At 60.9% G+C, this 17540-nt stretch overlaps 1 protein-coding gene across 3 annotated transcripts in view; it reads right to left on the bottom strand.

Annotated features, from left to right (window-relative positions):
- PITPNM1 (phosphatidylinositol transfer protein membrane associated 1) overlaps positions 1-17540 on the bottom strand; it is a 29638-nt gene that overhangs the window by 3407 nt on the left and 8691 nt on the right. Inside the window, exons 7-19 of one of the 3 annotated variants that reach the window (XM_054028087.1) lie at positions 17064-17159; positions 16664-16771; positions 15573-15634; positions 14849-15093; positions 12672-12861; positions 12250-12357; positions 11444-11604; positions 10487-10674; positions 5396-5566; positions 4440-4589; positions 2985-3133; positions 2709-2819; positions 2143-2259 (exon numbers count right to left, since the gene is read on the bottom strand). In XM_054028087.1, the coding sequence (XP_053884062.1) occupies positions 2143-2259; positions 2709-2819; positions 2985-3133; positions 4440-4589; positions 5396-5566; positions 10487-10674; positions 11444-11604; positions 12250-12357; positions 12672-12861; positions 14849-15093; positions 15573-15634; positions 16664-16771; positions 17064-17159 (1856 nt within the window). Of the gene's footprint in view, positions 1-2142; positions 2260-2708; positions 2820-2984; positions 3134-4439; positions 4590-5395; positions 5567-8508; positions 8766-10427; positions 10675-11443; positions 11605-12249; positions 12358-12671; positions 12862-14848; positions 15094-15572; positions 15635-16663; positions 16772-17063; positions 17160-17540 lie in introns of those variants that run through there. The other 2 variants (XM_054028088.1, XM_054028089.1) reach the window with 2 other exon arrangements.

Raw genomic sequence — 17540 nt, 5'->3', positions numbered from 1 at the left:
GGGAGACAGAGACACCCCTCTCCTCGCCAACCCTCCGTCTTGTTCCTCCCTGGGACATCTCAGACCCTGGGTGAAGCAGCAAAGGTATCAGGGATCATCTGGGGCCGGGGGATTGGGCCCACCAGACTGCAAGGATCAGTCAGGGTTTGGTGTGTGCACTTTGGAAGTGGCTGAGGCTCTCTAGGAGTGACAGGAATTGCACAGCACCTGGAAGGTGGCTGAGAGGCCCCTCACCAGGGTCGGACTCTGGAACATTAAGAGAAATTGCTCGAGAGGGGGGATCCCAGGCTGGGCTAATTATGAACCAGGCCTGGCCATGAATCAAAGCAACACCCCTCTCTCTCTGCAATGTGTCATACATCACCGCCATCTCCTGGACAGCAGAGGAACTGAGAGCTGGAAAGCTCAGAGCAATTTGGAAAGTGGCATATAAAACCGAGGTCACCCTGGGGGACCCCAGAGCTAGCTGAACCCTCGTGGGCAGCCTCTCCCCTCAGCCACGGTCCCGGCACCAAGAGATGAACGACTCGCCCCCAGCCCAGGGTTCGCAGGAGAAGAAGAAGTGGTGAGATTTCATTTCCCTGCTGTTCTTTAACAGACATAGCTACAGGTTGGCTTGGTGAGTCTACACACCCCAGCAATACCTTGGGCAGCCGTGTGCTGGATTTAACCGCCGCGTTTTGCGTGCTCTGTAGGCCTGAGGATTGAACTCTAACGTGAAGCAGTTCTGCTGCTATCTAAGCTGGGACCAATCCACTCCCTAAGCAGGGAGCACAGTGTAACGGGCTCTAAAGACAAGCGCTTCCTTCCTCCTGGGCGAACTACTGGGCAGGGGCGTCCATGCGTTCGGGGCGGAAGAATTGCCGAGTGATGATTATAAAGAAACCCGGGTGCTCTGCATTGCTCCTTGGTCTAACCGCTCGTCCTCAACCCTGCGGTACTGCTTGCAAGGCTGTGCGGGATAGGCCTGAAACGCTGGTTGTAGCTACGCTCAAGTGGTGCACTGCTGCTGGCGTGCTAAGGTGGCTCTGGCCAATTACTAAACGGGTTGGTTGGGAAGAACCGCGTGTCCTGCTGTGAGAAATGCTGTCCGAGGTGAGCGCTGATCTGAGAAGAGGCCAGGGTTAATTAGTAGCTAAGGCTCCCTGGGCTCAGTAAAAGGGGTTCTCCTCTTAGCTGCCACTGGAATATCGGCTACAACACCCAGCAAAGAGGAAAACCCAGTTCATTAGATTTCAGCTTTAAAATCAAACCAGCACGGTGGCAAATTCAGAACATTGACTCCTCCATTCATGCTTACATGGGGGCAGCACCTGCTGGGGAACCCAGACAGACCCCCCCACACACACCTCGCACCTGCTGGGGCACCCAGACCCCCCCACACACACCCCGCACTGGCTGGGGCACCCAGATGGACCCCCCCACACACACACTCTGCACCTGCTGCGGCACTCAGACAGACCCACACACACACCTCGCACCTGCTGGGGCACCCAGACCCCCCCAGACCCCCCCCGCACAGGCTGGAGCACCCAGACGGACCCCACACACACACTCTTCACCTGCTGCGGCACCCAGACAGACCCACACACACACCCTGCACCTGCTGCGGCACCCAGACAGACCCACACACACACCCTGCACCTGCTGCGGCACCCAGACAGACCCACACACACACCCTGCACCTGCTGAGGCACCCAGACGGACTCCTGATCCTCCTCATCCTCTGTGACAAAGTGAGAGTTTTCTAATGTTTTTATGAGTCCAAAGTGTACCTCAGTTTCCCCCTGTACTTTGCATGGCTGGCCAGTGGGTGCAAAAGGGTTAAATCTGCTCGGTGGGGAGACCAGGAGACTTGAGGTGTTCGTGTCACACGACTGCCTGGGGGGGGGGAATGGGTCATCGGAGGCCTGGGCGAAACCGACCCAGACCAACGGAGAATGCAAACAGAGAACCTCAATGGACACCGAATAGCAGGGAATGCCAGCTGGAGAGACCTGGGGCTCTGGCATTGGACTGGCAGACAGAGGGAGGGAGCCAGGAACGGAGTCCACAGCTGCATGGCACCCCAGGGCACTAGTGCCAGGGTTCCCCCTCCCAGCCCTCCTGGGGGACCCCGCCTCTTCCCCACAGCGCCAGTACCTTCTCCCCGGTCAGCGTCACCACGTCCAGGGGGCCGTACATGAAGCGCCCGCTCAGCACCTGGGGCCGCCCCTCGCACACGATGACGTCGCTGGCTCGGTGGTTGGACGTCACGTTCTGCGGGGCAGGGCAGGGGGGTTAGTGGCGCCTGCTTTCCTCCCCCCCAGGGCTGCTGGGGTCTCTCCCCCCATCCCAGAGGGGCCTTCCTGAGCTAGTCCAGCCTCCCGTCCAGAGCCCCGTGCCCCCGGAGCCCGGCCCAGCCCAGCTGGGGCTGAGTCCAGCCTCCTGTCCAGAGCCCCGTGCCCCCGGAGCCCGGCCCAGCACACCTGGGGGGCCAGGGGTGTACTGCTGACCCTGCATCACCCCAATGACATAACCCAGCCATCAAAACCTAGGACTCAATCCCACCTCCCCACTCGCTCCCCCCAGACCCCTCAACCTGGGCCCCCACCGCCCTCACCCCCACTCTCCTCTGCCCACCCACCCCAGCAGCACCATCTCCTGCCCAGGCCCGTCACCCCCCAGCCAGCCCCCTGCTCGGGCACAGGCGGGTGGAGACGGCGTACCCGGATCTTCACTTGCGTGCGCTTGCGCTGCCACTTCTCGCGGGGGATGGCGGGGCTGTAGATGGAGCTCTCCTCGCACTCCGCCAGCTGGGGGCGCTCCTTCTCGATCACCTGCAATAGCAGCACGGCCTCAGCGCCCCCAGCCACGGCCACCGCCCGCGCCCTTCCCCGCCGCAGGGCACCAGCCCCCCGGCCACAGGGCACCGGCCACTGCTCGCTCCCCACCATGCTCACGACACCCGCTGGCCCCTCCCTTCCCGGATCCCCCCAGCACACCTGGCGCAGGATGAAGGCTACCACGTCGGAGGACTCCCAGTAGCTGGCGTGGAAGAGGTGCGGCAGGGTGATGGTGGGGAAGGCGGTCAGCGCGTCGGGGCAGTACAGGGAGTAGTCAATGCGCTTTGGGCCCCACCACCGCTCCAGGACTGTGGGGAGAGCGGTATCAGGAGAACTCGTACCCCGGCCCGGTCCTTCCGCCTGGTCCCCACACTCCAGACTGGACTGGTACCCTCTCCAGAGACTGGACCAGTACCCCGCTTCATCTGCATGGTACCCCCTCCCCAGACCGGCCTGTACCCCGCTTCCTCTGCCCAGTACCCCCTCCCCAGACTGACATGTACCCCGCTTCTTCCACCCGGTACCCCCTCCCCAGCTTCCTCCACCTGGTACCCCCTCCGCAGACTGACATGTACCCCGCTTCTTCCACCCGGTACCCCCTCCCCAGCTTCCTCCGCCTGGTACCCCCTCCCCAGACTGGACCGGTAACCTGGTTCCTCTGCCTGGTACCCCCTCCGCAGACTGACATGTACCCCGCTTCTTCCACCCAGTACCCCCTCCCCAGCTTCCTCCACCCGGTACCCCCTCCGCAGACTGACATGTACCACGCTTCTTCCACACGGTAGCCCCTCCCCAGCTTCCTCCGCCTGGTACCCCCTCCCCAGACTGGACCAGTAACCTGGTTCCTCTGCCTGGTACCCCCTCCGCAGACTGGACCGGTACCCCGCTTCTTCCACCCTGTACCCCCTCCCCAGCTTCCTCCGCCCGGTACCCCCTCCCCAGACTGGACCGGTAACCTGCTTCCTCCGCCTGGTACCCCCGCCCCCAGACTGGACTGGTACCCTGTTCCTTTTACCTGGTACCCCCATCCCAGGCTGGCCTGTACCCCGCTTCCTCTGCCCAGTACCCCCTCCCCAGATCGGCCCTGTACCCCACTCCCTCCACCCAGTACCCCCACCCCAGGCCTGTCCCCTACCCCCTCATCTTCTACCCTGCTCCCCGCTACCCAAGACCTGCCCCATACTCTGCCCCTTCTACCCTGTGCCCCTCACCTCTGACCTGCCCCTACCCCTCATCCCCTGGCCTACACCACCCACCCTTGAGATGCCTCCTGCCCTGCAGCCACCCCACCTGCCCCCAACCCCTCACCCCTGCACTGCAGCCCCCACCCCAGACCTGCCCTGTACTCTGCCCCTTCCACCCTGCATCCCTCACCCAACCTGCCCCTACCCCTCACCCCCTGCCCTAATAAACCTCTCACCATAGATCTGCCCATACCCCTCAATCCCTGCCCTGCAGCCCAGCACCCCAGACCTACCCCATATCCCACAGCCTCCTGTCTTGTACCCCCTTCAATGCCCCATCCCCTCAACTCCCCCATGTTACTCTTGCTGGTGCTGGGGGGGGGGGGGGGTAGGCGAGGAGCTAGGTGGACGGGGGAGGGGTCACACTCACTCTTGACGACCTCATTGGTGCTGGAGGGAGCAGGAGGCTCTCCTGTCTCGCTGCCTCTCCAGAAGCCCCCAAAACAGCTGGTAGGGGTGGTGGGCGCCGTCAGCTCCAAGTCGCCCAGGAAGAGGGTGGAATGAGTCTGCAGGGCCTCAGCTGAGCCAGGGAGAGAGAGAGAGAGAGAGAGAGAGAGAGAGAGCAGGGTTAGCACAGCAACCCCAGGGACCCTGCCCCTCACAGACCCCTGAAGGACAACCCAGAGGGGACCCCCAAGCCCCACTGGCCCCGCCCCCCACTGGCCCCTATTGCCCCCCTGAGGGACATCCCAGAGGGGCCCCCTTACCCTCACTGGCCCCAAGGGACCCCCTAACCTCCATTGTGTCATCCCCCACTTGCCCACCTCAAGGGGACATCCCAGAGGGGACCCCCAAACTCCCACTGTCCCAGGCCCCTCTACCCCCAATTGCCCACCTCAAGGGGACATCCCAGAGGGGACCCCCAAACCCCCACTGTCCCAGGCCCCTCTACCCCCAATTGCCCACCTCAAGGGGACATCCCAGAGGGGACCCCCAAACTCCCACTGTCCCAGGCCCCTCTACCCCCAATTGCCCACCTCAAGGGGACATCCCAGAGGGGACCCCCAAACCCCCACTGTCCCAGGCCCCTCTACCCCCAATTGCCCACCTCAAGGGGACATCCCAGAGGGGACCCCCAAACCCCCACTGTCCCAGGCCCCTCTACCCCCAATTGCCCACCTCAAGGGGACATCCCAGAGGGGATCCCCAAGCCCTCACTGTCCCAGGCCCCTCTGCCCCTAATTACCCACCTCATGGGGACATCCTAGAGGGAACCCCCAAACCCCATTGTCCCCTCCTTGCCCCACAATATTACCCCAGCCCCTGGGGCCCCCGTGCTCCCAATGAGACTGCCGCAAAGGGATCCTGCCTCCCCCCAGCCCTTACCCAGCAGTGCAGAGGTGCCATCGCCCAGCGGGTATTTCTGGTAGCGAGGTACGCCCAGGGGGGGCACAGCGTGGAAGGCCTTGGCCAGCAGGGGCTCCAGGCGCGAGGCACATGGGTCAGCTGCGTGGAACAGGTTGTAGATCTGCTCACAGGCCGGGCGCATCTGGGCCACTGCAGGGACAGGGGGGTTAAATGCCTGCACCGGAGGAGGGGACCGTTAGTGAGCCCCTGCACCTCGGCTGGGAGGGGAAATGGGGGGTGAGCAAGCAATGCGGGAAGTCACCCACTGAGTGAGCAGAGCAGGGGAGGGGAGCAGTGATGCAGGGGGGCAAGCAATGGGGGGCAGCAGCCCCTGTGCCTGGGGGGATGTGAGCAATCCAGGGGGAGTGAGCGAAACGGGGGAGAGAGGCCCATGCACTGGGGTCGGGGGCAGTGCAGCAGGGGAACCAATGTTTCAGGGGGTGGGATTGGCACCTAGGGGAATGAGGGGCCCCCCTCTCTGTTGGAGAGCTGCGGGGAGAAGCAGGGGTGCCAGAGGCCCTGTCTCGCAGCAATGGTGCTGGCCCTGGCTCAATGAAGGGGACACCCCAGAGGTGTCTGTATAAAGGCTGGGGCAAAGCAGAGACCCTGGAAATCCACGCCAGCGGTGGGTGCTAAACGCAGCAGTCATTTCCCGCAACAAGTGGCCTCAGCAACAGAAACCGGCTTAGAACAATTTGCCAAGGGCCGTGGTGGGTTCTCCACTGTTTAAATCAAGATGGGACGTTTGTTGTAAAAGCTCTGCTCTCAGAATTATTCTGGGGCCGGTCTCCGGCCTGTGCTAGACAGGAGGTCAGACTAGCTGATCACAATGGGCTTTTCTGGCCTGGGAATCTAGGAGCCTATGAAAAAAGAAACGGCAGGAGAAGTGACATCTAAACAACTCCCCACGAGGGGGATGGCACAGCAGTGCAGACACTGGGAGGCCTGCTCCAGGACCATCTGGCAAAGAACCCTGGTTCCATCCCAGGCGAGGTTCTGCGAGCCGCCCAATTCACCAGCCGCCGGGATGGAGACCCAGACGCCCCAGAGGAGAGGCGAGAGCCCAAGGGTGACAGCTGCAGTGGCACCAGCCCAGGAATTAGAGCAGGGCCGGCATCCGGGGCTGCAGCGGCAGGAGCTGGCTGAGCGGGGCAAGCAGCCAAAGAGATCCACTGGGATAGAGATGCTGGATTGGCGACCCTGTTCAAGGTGCATCCTTTCCCTCCGAGGCAGCCTGTGAACCAGATTCCCCTGCAGGTGGGCTGTGTAGCCTCTCTCTCTCCCTGAGCCACGTGGCCAACTGGGAGGGGCTGATGGGGGGGACTATGAACAGTCCCAAAAGGAACCTTTTCGGAAGGTGGCTGCCGGCCTGGGTCCCACAGCACAGCTCCCCCCCCCCTCCTCTGCTCAGGGAAGAATGTCACCACTCGCTACCCTGAGCAGTGGGCTACCCCAGCAAGGCAGTTACCAGCCAGTGGGCTAATTTCATGTCAACCTTTCTCTGGTGCTTGTGGGTCATAAGAACGACCACACTGGGTCAGACCAATGGTCCATCTAGCTCAGTATCCCGTCTTCCAACAATGACTGGTGTCAGATGCTTCAGAGGGAACAAACAGAACTGGGCAATTATTGAGTGATCCATCCTGTCATCCAGTGCCAGATTCTGGTGGTCAGAAGTTTAGTTGCGTCTGTGACTACCTTGGCTAATAGCCTGGGATGGACCTACTCCCCACGATCTTATCTCATTCTTTTTTTAACCCACTTATACTTTTGGCCTTCAGAATATTCCCAGCAACGAGTTCCACGGGTTGACCATGCATTGTGTGAAGCACTTCCTTAGGTTTGTTTTAAACCTGCTGCTTATTAATTTCATTGGGTGACCCCTGGTTATGTTACGGTATGTGAAGGGGTAAATAACACTTCCCTCTTCACTTTCTCCACACTACTGATGATTTTATAGAACACTATCACAGCCTCCCTTCGTCAAAACAGTCCCTAGCTTTTTAATCTCTCCTCGTATGGAAGCTGTTCCATATCCCAATCATTTTTGTTGCCCTTTTCTGAACCTTTTCCAATTCCAATATATCTTTTTTGAGATGGGACAACCACATCTGCACGGCGTATTCAAGGTGTGTACGTACCGTGGATTTACATAGTGGCATTATATTTTCTGTCTTATCTAGTCCTTTCCTATGGTTCCTAACATTCTGTTTGCTTTTTTGACTGCCGCTGCACACTGAGTGGATGATTTCAGAGAACCATCCACAATGACTCCAAGATCTCTCTCTTGAGTGGCAACAGTTAATTTAGACCCCATCATTTGGTATCCACAGTTGGGATTATGTTTTCCAATGCACTTTGTGCTCATCAACATTGTCTTTCATCTGCCATTTTGTTGCCTAATCACCCACTTTTGTGAGATCCCTTTGTAGCTCTTCATAGTCAGCTTTGCACTTAACTACAGTGAGTAATTTTATATCATCTGCAAACTGCCACCTCATCCCTTTTTCCAGATCCTTTATGAACATGTTGAACAGCACTGCTCCCAGTAGAGATCCTTGGAGGACCCCGCTATTTACCTCTCCCCATTGTGAAAACTGACCATTTATTTTTACCCTTTGTTTTTCCTATCTTTTAACCAATTACTGTTCCGTGAGAGGATCTTCCCTCTTATCCCAGGACAGCTTACTTTGCTTAAGAGCCTATGGTGAGGGAACTGGTGAAAGGCTTTCTGAAAATCTAAGTACACTATATCCACTGGATCCCCCTTGTCCACATGCTTGTTGACCACCTCGAATAATTCTAGTAGATTGGTGAGGCATGATTTCCCTTTACAAAAGCCAAGTTGACTCTTCCCCAACACATCATGTTCATCTATGAGCCTGATAATTCTGTTCTTTACTACAGTTTCAACCAATTTGCCTGGTACTGAAGTTAGGTTTACCGGCCTGTAATTGCTGGGATCACCTCTGGAGCCGAGCATTACATTAGCTACCTTCCAGTCATCTGGTACAGAAGCTGATTTACCACAGTTAGGAGTTCTGCAATTTCATATTTGAATTTCTTCAGAACTCTTGGGTGATACCCTCTGGTGCTGGTGAATTACCACTTTTTAATTTATCTATTTGTACCAACACAGCCAGGCTTCTGCATAGCACCCTCAGTCCAATGGGCGGGTGGAGAGATTTTATGGGATCCTGAAGATGATGCTGAGGACTATCTTCTGATGAGCAGGGGGCGGGCCCAGCGACTGGATGTGGTTCCATGAATGCCCGGCAGCCAACGTGAGAGGACGCAGAACCAGCACGGCTGTGACTGGGGACAGACACTCCTTGTGGGCATGCTCAGGCTTGAGAAAAGAAGATTGAAGCAGGACCTAATAATGGTCTTCAGCTATGCTAAGGGCTGTTATAACCAGGACGGTTCTCCACACCCACTGAAGGCGGGCAAGAAGCACTGGGTTTAACCTGCAGCAAGGGAGATCTAGGCTAGGTATTAGTCAGGCCTTTCTAAGTCTAGGGCTAGTGAAGCTCTGGAGAAGGCGGACGTGCCGAAGTGGGAATTCTTTGCAGTATTTTGATGACTGATCTGCATAGCAGGGACTGACTTGTCATGGGGCCGGTACCCAATGGGGACAAAAGGGTTAAGCTGCTCCTGGAGCAGAGCAGGGAACCCGAGGTGTCGTGTCACGTCCCTCCTTGGGGTGGTACGAAGGGGGTGCGGTGGGGTAAAGGACTGCCTGAAACTGACCCATTCCACAAGAGCCCCAAGGACCGAACAACTGACACGGATCCAGGGAAGCCGGCAGGTGGCACACGTGAGCTCAGCAGGAGCCAGACAAGGGACTGAAAGTTGCCACGTGGCTGGGATAAGAGCTGGCTTTTGGGGAGACTCAGCAGCTCTCACCCAGGATGGGCAAAGACGGGGAGAGAGCCAGCAAAGGGATCGCAGGGCAGCTCAGCTGGGGTGGAGGGGCCATGGCCGGGCCAGCTGGACAGTGTCTTCACCTGTCTTTCTGTGGCCCTAAGGGCCTCCCCAGGCGACTCATAACCCGACACTGTTCTGAAAAGGCTGCCACGTGTCACTGTGAACACCGGCTGGGGGCACTGGCCCCCGAAGAGCGGCCAGGTCTCTCCAGGGGTCTGGCTCAGTGGGATGCACCGGGCAGAGCTCACAGGGTGGAGCAGGAGGGCTGGAGCCCAGAGGCTTTGTCTCGGAGGCGGTGAGGCTGCGTGGCCAGCACTGGAGGAAGGGTGGGGTCCCTGGGGGGCTGGTGCACTCAAGGGTTCCTCTGAGCGACGATTTACAAGCTGGGGAGCAGCACAGATCCTGGGGAACCGTGACAGCTTCCAAGAGAGGGTGTGGAATCCCCATCCCTGCAGGTGGGACAAGCCCCGGCTGTCAGGGATGGTCTAGGGTTACCTGGCCCTGTTTCAGTGTGAGGGGACAGACTCGACCTCTCGAGGCCCCTTCCAGCCCAACATTGCTATGATCAGAGCGCGGCTGCCCAGGGCATGGGCAGGGGCACTGGACCCCAGAGGCTCTGGACAAGGACAGGGAATGGCACTGTGACGAAGTTTGGCTTCCTCATGCGGTCCCAAGTGGCCTGCCAAATGCTGACTGTGGGAGAGGGCGCGTGCTCTCCCTGCAGATCCTTGTGGGGCCCTTTGCTCTGCCAGGGGCCTGAGCTCCCATGGACCCACTGGGGAGCCCCGGGGAGAAGCAGGGCCCAGTCTCAAGGGCTGAAGTCACAGGCCTCGCCCTTGGAAAAAGCTGAGCTGAGGGCCTGGCGCACTAAGGGTACACCGACCCAGGCATGGCCGTGGGTTTAGTTACCCTCACGCTGGGTAACAGCCAGGGCACTGAACCCCCTGGAAATCTGTGCCAGGGGACAGTGCCTGCACTGGGGGGAGCACAAGTGTGTGTGTGGGGGGAGGGGGGAGTGCCTGCGCCGGGGGAGCATGGGGTGGGGGGTCAGCGCTGGAGGAAGAGAGGAGGCCCGGTGTCAGACCTGGGGGAGCTCTGTGGGGGTGCAGGGGCCGGGGCAGGCTGGCGCGGAGGGACCCTCACCATCCAAGGCTGGCATGACCGTCTTGCGCAGCGCTAGCACCAGCCCCAGCGGCGAGCCGAACAGGAAGAAGCCGGACACCTTGAAGTCGAGGCGGGCGGCCGCGCCCTCGGCCCCGTCCAGCGCTGAGCCCGAGGAGTAGCTGCTGCGCCGCAGTTCCACCTCCCCCTGGGGGACGCTGGCCTGCAGGCTGGAGAGGACAGAAGAGCAGGCTCCAGTGGGCACCGGGACGGGACATGGGGCCTTTCCCCTCCAGGGGGCACTGGCTCTGATCCAGCCCCGGGGCAGGGGGACTGGCAGGCTCGGGGAGTGGGGAATGGGACACGGGGCCGTTCCCCTCCAGGGGGCACCGGCTCTGATCCAGCCCCGGGGCAGGGGGACTGGCAGGCTCGGGGAGTGGGGAATGGGACACGGGGCCTTTCCCCTCCAGGGGGCACCGGCTCTGATCCAGCCCCAGGGCAGGGGGACTGGCAGGCTCGGGGAGTGGGGAATGGGACACGGGGCCTTTCCCCTCCAGGGGGCACCGGCTCTGATCCAGCCCCGGGGCAGGGGGACTGGCAGGCTCGGGGAGTGGGGAATGGGACACGGGGCCTTTCCCCTCCAGGGGGCACCGGCTCTGATCCAGCCCCAGGGCAGGGAGACTGGCAGGCTCGGGGAGTGGGAAATGGGACACAGGGCCTTTCCCCTCCAGGGGGCGCCGGCTCCTATCCGGCCCCAGGGCTGGGGTCTGGTTCTGTGCATGTCCACATGGTGCTGCTCCCATGGTGTTGGGGTGCAGCTGTCTCACGCGGTCAATCTCCTGCCCCTGACAGGGGTGAGCCCTGCCATAGGGCCCAGAGCCATTGCTCCAATCCTGCCAGTGGCCTCCTGTGTAGGGGTCACCCCTCCTCCTTCCCTCCTCCCATGCCTTCCCCCAACACGCATTGAGGACAGCCTTCCCCCACCCCGGGTGCTCTCACCTGCACAGGAAATTGTGCTGCTGGTGCACAGAGTCCATGTCGCTCTGCTCCTGGGGGGGCAGGAGCACCCCAGGCTCGGGGCTGACCCGGCCCGTCCCTCCTGCCCCCTCAGCCAGTGGGTCTTTCCTGCTGCCCAGCTCCGGGGAGATCGGCTCCATGTTCTGGGAAGTGGGTGAGCAGTGAGAGGGCAGCACCCTCATGAGGCCAGTGCCACCCACCCCATCGCAGGCACCCCACCCCTCATGGGGCCAGTGCCACCCACCCCATCGCAGGCACCCCACCTCTCACGGGGCCAGTGCCACCCACCCCATCGCAGGCACCCCACCTCTCACGGGGCCAGTGCCACCCACCCCATCGCAGGCACCCCACCCCTCATGGGGCCAGTGCCACCCACCCCATTGCGGGCACCCCACCCCTCACGGGGCCAGTGCCACCCACCCCATCGCAGGCACCCCACCCCTCACGGGGCCAGTGCCACCCACCCCATTGCGGGCACCCCAACTCACCCATCACAGGACCAGCACCACCCCTCACCCATCGTGGGCACCGTCCCCACCTCAGAGGGCCCTCCATGCCCTGGACCCCGTCACTCCTCAGAGGCCCATCCCCATCCCAGACCAGGGCTCCCTGAGCTGCTGGTCCCTCCCCACTATGTAAAGGGTCGGGGTCACGGACAGCCCAGCAGGCTCCAGCGCTCAGGGGGATGGGTACAGGGCCGTGTAGAGTGATGTGAAAATGGGGGATCCTACAGAGGGGCTGCCAGAGCCACCCGAGCTCCCTTGGCAAAGAGGGGCCCAGGCACTCACCAGGCTGCCCCGGCGGCTGCTGCTCCAGCTCCCTGCAGTGCCCGCCCGGCTCTGGCACAGGGCATCAAAACCCAGGATGCCCCCCACGCAGTCACCGATCAGCACCACCTGCTGGAGGGAGGGACCGTCAGATCCGGGAGGGACCCCACTCCCTATAGCCGTAGCCCACCCAGCCCTGCCCCACCCCCACAGCCCCCTTCCCAACAGCGCCCCATCCCACAGCGTCCCCCACAGCCCCCACTCCTCACAGTGCCTCCCCACAGCCAGTGCTCCCTTCTCCAGCCCCACAGCCAGAGACCCCCATCCTCACAACTCCCTCATCCCACTCCCCACAGCCAACCCCCACCCTGATCCCCACAGCTTCAGCCCCACCCTCCTCCCAACTGTGCCCCCCGTCGCCTCCCCCAGCGCCGCCCCCGCACCTGGCCGCAGAAGCCGGAACCCTCAGTGGAGTGCAGGAAGGCGCTGTGGGCCTGGTTGGCACGGGCGATGGTGGTGGCCACGGCATGCTGGTAGCTCCCGGAGGACGTGGCCAGAAGGGGCAGGGCAGCAAGTGGGATGTGGTCCTGGCTGCTGGACAGGCTGTCCCTATCATGGCTGTAGGGGCTGAGGCTGGGGGTGAGGGGTTAGTGGTGAGAGAGGCGGCTGCTGCCTGGAGACCCCCACGCCCCTGTGCCATTGCCGGAAGGCAGCCCCTCCCATGCCAGCGGAGTGATGGCGCAAGCAGCTGGGCAGGGCCCCCCGCCCTGGACCACCACCCACTGTAGCCCATGGAGCCTTTGATTTAGCTCAGCAGTAACACAAGGAACCACAGGCCTGTGTCCTGTAAGACACTGGCTTGAGCAAGTTAGCATGAGTAAAGCAGGCCCGTGGCCCTCAGCATAGAGAAAATGGCCCGGCCGTTACCCGAGGTTTGGGGAGCTGGGAATAGCTTGCTCAAGAGAGAGCTGGGACATAACGGTACCAGGTGACCGCAGGAGCGCTGAACTGATCCCGGGCTGGGGTATTTGGGGACAGAATCGCTGGCAGAGGTCTAACCACCAACTTGCCTGAGCGATAGGTAGGGCCCTACCAAATTCACAGCCACGAAAAATGTGTCATGGACCTTGAAATCTGGTCTTTTGTGTGCTTTTACCCTCTACTATACAGGTTTCATGGGGGAGACCAGCGTTTCTCAAATTGGGGGGCCTGACCCAAAAGGGAGGTGCAGGGGGTCACAAGGTTATTTTAGGGGGAGTCACGGTATTGCCACCCTTACTTCGGCGCTGCCTTCAGAGCTGGGTGGCCAGAGAGCGGTGGCTGGTGGCTGGGCGCCCAGCTCTGAAGGCGGCACCCCACCAGGAGCAGTGCAGAAGTAAGGGTAGCAATACTATACCTTGTACACACTTACGTCTGCACTGCTCCCCTCAGAGCTGGGCGGCTGGAGGGTGGCCCAGGTCTGCAGGCAGCAGCGCAGAAGTCAGGGTGGCAATACCATACCAGGCCATTCTTACTGCTGCTGGCAGCAGCTCTGCCTTCAGACCTGGGCTCCCAGCCAGCAGCCGCCGCTCTCCAGCTGCTCAGCTCCGAAGGCAGTGCTGCCGCCCGCAGCAGTGCAGAAGCTAAGGGTAGCAATACCGCACCCCACCCCCCGCCACTGTAATAACCTTATGGCCCCCCACAACTCCTTTTTGCGTCAGGACCCCTACAATTACAACACCGTGAAATTTCAGATTTAAATAGCTGAAATCATGACAGTTATGATTTTTAAAATCCTACGACCGTGAAATTGACCAAAACAGACCAAGAATTTGGTAGGGCCCTAGCAATAGGTGACCTACATGACAATGAGCTAAAAGGCACTGATGTGTTAACCGACAGGAGAAGGGCACCCCAATATTACAAGGGTGAGGAAGACAGATTTGGACACGGAAGGCTGGGCATCAGAGCGAATGTTCGTGATATTGCCCAGGCTCTAGAACAGGCCAAACCACCAGGCAGCGGGGGTCTAACTTTCCATCAGCGACCCTTCAACTCTCCACTGCTATCTACCACCCACCTGGGCGTCGGGGGTCTGGACCATCGGACTCCTTGGGCAGGCCAGGGACACGGCTGCTCCTTTCGCTCTCCCCACCAGGTCCCCAAGGAAGGGTGTGAGTAGATGAGCACATGCAGGGAATGGCACCAAATGTCCTGCTATCTGTGTGGGGTTGGAGCTTTGCTGCCTAGAGTCTGCGTGACTAAAAATCGCCACGGCTTTGCTTTGCCCTCAGTGGGAGAGTCTTTGCCATTCCCCCACGGTTCCCTACAAGATACTGCATTGTCCGTTTTAATTCTGCGGAGCCTGGTTCTGGGATGAGACCCCTAGTGCCCCCAGCTCATTACATTAATAACTGCATTGATTGCCAGTTGATACTATTCACCCTGACAAAGCGCTGGGCAACACCACGCCCAGCAGGCACCTCATCTGCTGATACGGGAGTGCAACACCCTCTAGCGCCATGAGGGAGAGCGCCCCCGATGGAGTCCCCACCCTACTCCCTGCTGCAGAGCACCCTTAGCGCCGCACTGGGGCCAGCCCTGACTGCAGGCAGCGCCCCCTGAAGGAGGGAGGACATACTTGGAGACCAGGGCGTAGGCGGCGGCGCAGATGGGCGGGCAGGGCACCAGGCGCAGCGCCACGTGGCCCAGCGCCTCGGGGAAGTGCACACGGGCGACGGCGTCGAAGGTGGCAGCCAGCGTCTGCACGTCAGCCTGCTTGGAGCCCGGCTCGCCCGCACCCTGATCCAGGATGTTCCCGCTGTGCAGGATCAGGAACAGTGCGTGGATTCGGCAGGCCTGCGCCACGCTCTCCACAGAGCCACCCTGCGGAGACACATGCCGTCAGTGGGGGAGGCAGGGACAGGTGCCCGTGGCGCGGGGGGGGAGGGGGGTCGTGGCCCTAATGGGCGGGGAGATAATGGTGCCCCTTGGTGCAGGGGAAGACGATGCCCACAGTGGGCACTTGGGAAGTACCTCCCTGAAGGCCAGGTTAGCCAGGTTATGCAGCTCTGGGCTGGGGGCAGAGAGCCCCCGCTTGGCCCCACGCAGCTGCCCTCGGCACACTGGACTGTGAGCAGCCAGCTCTGCCCCTCACTGGGGTCGGGGGTGTCTGTGCCGGGGGAGGCCATGACTGGTGATTCCTAGTGGAAAAGACAAGTGGCATCTGCATTGCAAGGAGAGGGCCAGACCAGATGGGGTAGGGCAGGTGAGACAAGACAGGTGGCAGGGCTGGAGCCAGCACCAGGTGGGCCGCAGGTGGGGTGGGGGGCAGGGCCGGGGCCAGGGCAGGGGGCCACACACACCTCGGCAAAGCTGGCCCCAGTCAGTCCATTGTCACTGGGCTTGGCCACACCGGTCCCGTCCCCTGCATAGACAAAGCCCAGGTGAGCGTGCTGGTGCGGGAAGTGCCCTGGGGGCCGGGCCCTGCTGTGCTCTGACCCACTCCCCTGCCTCCCACCCTCTTGCCACCCTCCACCCATGCCACCTGCCACCTTCACACCACTCTGTTCCTCTACACCAGGGGTCAGCAATCTATGGCATGCGTGCCAAAGGCAGCACACAAGCTGATTTACTGTGGCACGCTGCTGCCAGCCTGGGGTCCCCGTCGCCGGCCCCGCTCAGCCCGCTGCTGGCCTGGATGGACGGAACCCCGTGCCAGCAGCAGGCTGAGCGGGGCCAGCGGCCGAGACCCCGGCTGGCAAGGGCTGGCGGAGGAACCCCAGACAGTCTGCTCAGCCCACTGACAGCCTGGGGTCCCAGCCGCCGGCCCCTGTAAATGTAAAATGTATTCATGGCACATGAAACCTTAAAATACCATGAATAAATGAAGACCACGTCTGAAAGGTTGCCGACCCCTGTTCTACACTATTCCAACCCCCGCCCTCCTGCCCACCTGAAGTCCCCCAACCCTATCCTGCCCCCCACCCTCCCACTCTCCTGTCCTTTCGGAAGTGTTATTTACTCCTTCTCTTAACACAAGAACTAGGAGTCACCCAATGAAATTAATAGGCAGCAGGTTTAAAACAAACCTAAGGCAATACTCCTTCACCCAACACACAGTCAATCTGTGGAACTCCTTGCCAGAGGATGTTGTGAAGGCCAAGACTATAACAGGGTTCCAATAAGAACTAGATAAGTTCATGGAGGACAGGTCCATCAATGGCTATTAGCCAGGATGGGCAGGAATGGTGTCCCTAGCCTCTGTTTGCCAGAAGCTGGGAACGGGCGATGGGATGGATCACTTGATGATTCCCTGTTCTGTTCATTCCCCCTGGGGCACCTGGCATTGGCCACTGTCGGAAGACAGGATACTGGGCTAGATGGACCTTTGGTCTGACCCATTATGGCCATTCTTGTGTTTACCCTGCCCCAACCCTCCCCTGCCTCTGCTTACCGAGCCCCTCGTCCAGCTCGCCTGGCCGGTCCAGCGTGTCCAGCAAGTCGTTGGAGTTCCACTTGGTCATCTCTTTGGCAAAGACCTCGTCACTATCAGACAGATCCTCTGGAGGGAAGGGTGGGTCATGAGACTGAGACACTCCTCAAACAGACACCCCCCAAAAATGAGGGACCCTTGGGAGAGACGCCCATGGAAATTGGAGACTCTGTTTGCACCTGCCCCTGGGAATGGGGGACCTCCCAGCAGAGATACCCCCCAGGAATGCAGAACTCCACTTGCACACCTGCCAGTAGGAATAGGGGACGCCCGCAGCAGAGATGCTTTCTGAGAAATGGGGAACACCCTCTAGGCGCACTAACCGCCAGGAATGGGGACCACTCCCCTCCACCCTCCGTACCATGCGCATCGAAGAATTCCTCCTCTGAGCTGTTCTCCGAGTCCCGTGCGATGTTCTGCATGCGCCACTCTGAGAGACTCTGGGGCGATACCCCCCCTGGGGGAATGGGACAGGGGTCAGATACCAGAGACTGGGGAGCCCTCCCCACAGCTCTCTCACAAGCATCCCACCCCAGCCCCCCTGCCCGAGCGCCACTGTCCCCCAGCACCCCTGCCAGCACCCCACCCCTCCCCCTGAACACCACAGCCCCCAGCACCCCACCCCTCCCCCCGAGCACCCTGTCCACCAGTGGCCTTGCCAGCACCCACACCCGTCTGCCTGAGCACCTCTGTCCCCCAGTGCCCCTGCCAGCACCCCCACCCGTCTGCCTGAGCACCTCTGTCCCCCAGTGCCCCTGCCAGCACCCCCACCCCCCACCCGAGTGCCACTGTCTGCCAGCGTCCCTGCCAGCACCCCCACCCCTCTGCCCGAGCGCCA

This window comes from Malaclemys terrapin, chromosome 4 (genome assembly GCF_027887155.1).
Source record: "Malaclemys terrapin pileata isolate rMalTer1 chromosome 4, rMalTer1.hap1, whole genome shotgun sequence".
In the NCBI taxonomy this organism is placed as follows: Eukaryota; Metazoa; Chordata; order Testudines; family Emydidae; genus Malaclemys; species Malaclemys terrapin.
The sequence above is the reverse complement of the archived record's forward strand: the minus strand, read 5'-3'. Positions and strand labels throughout refer to the sequence as shown.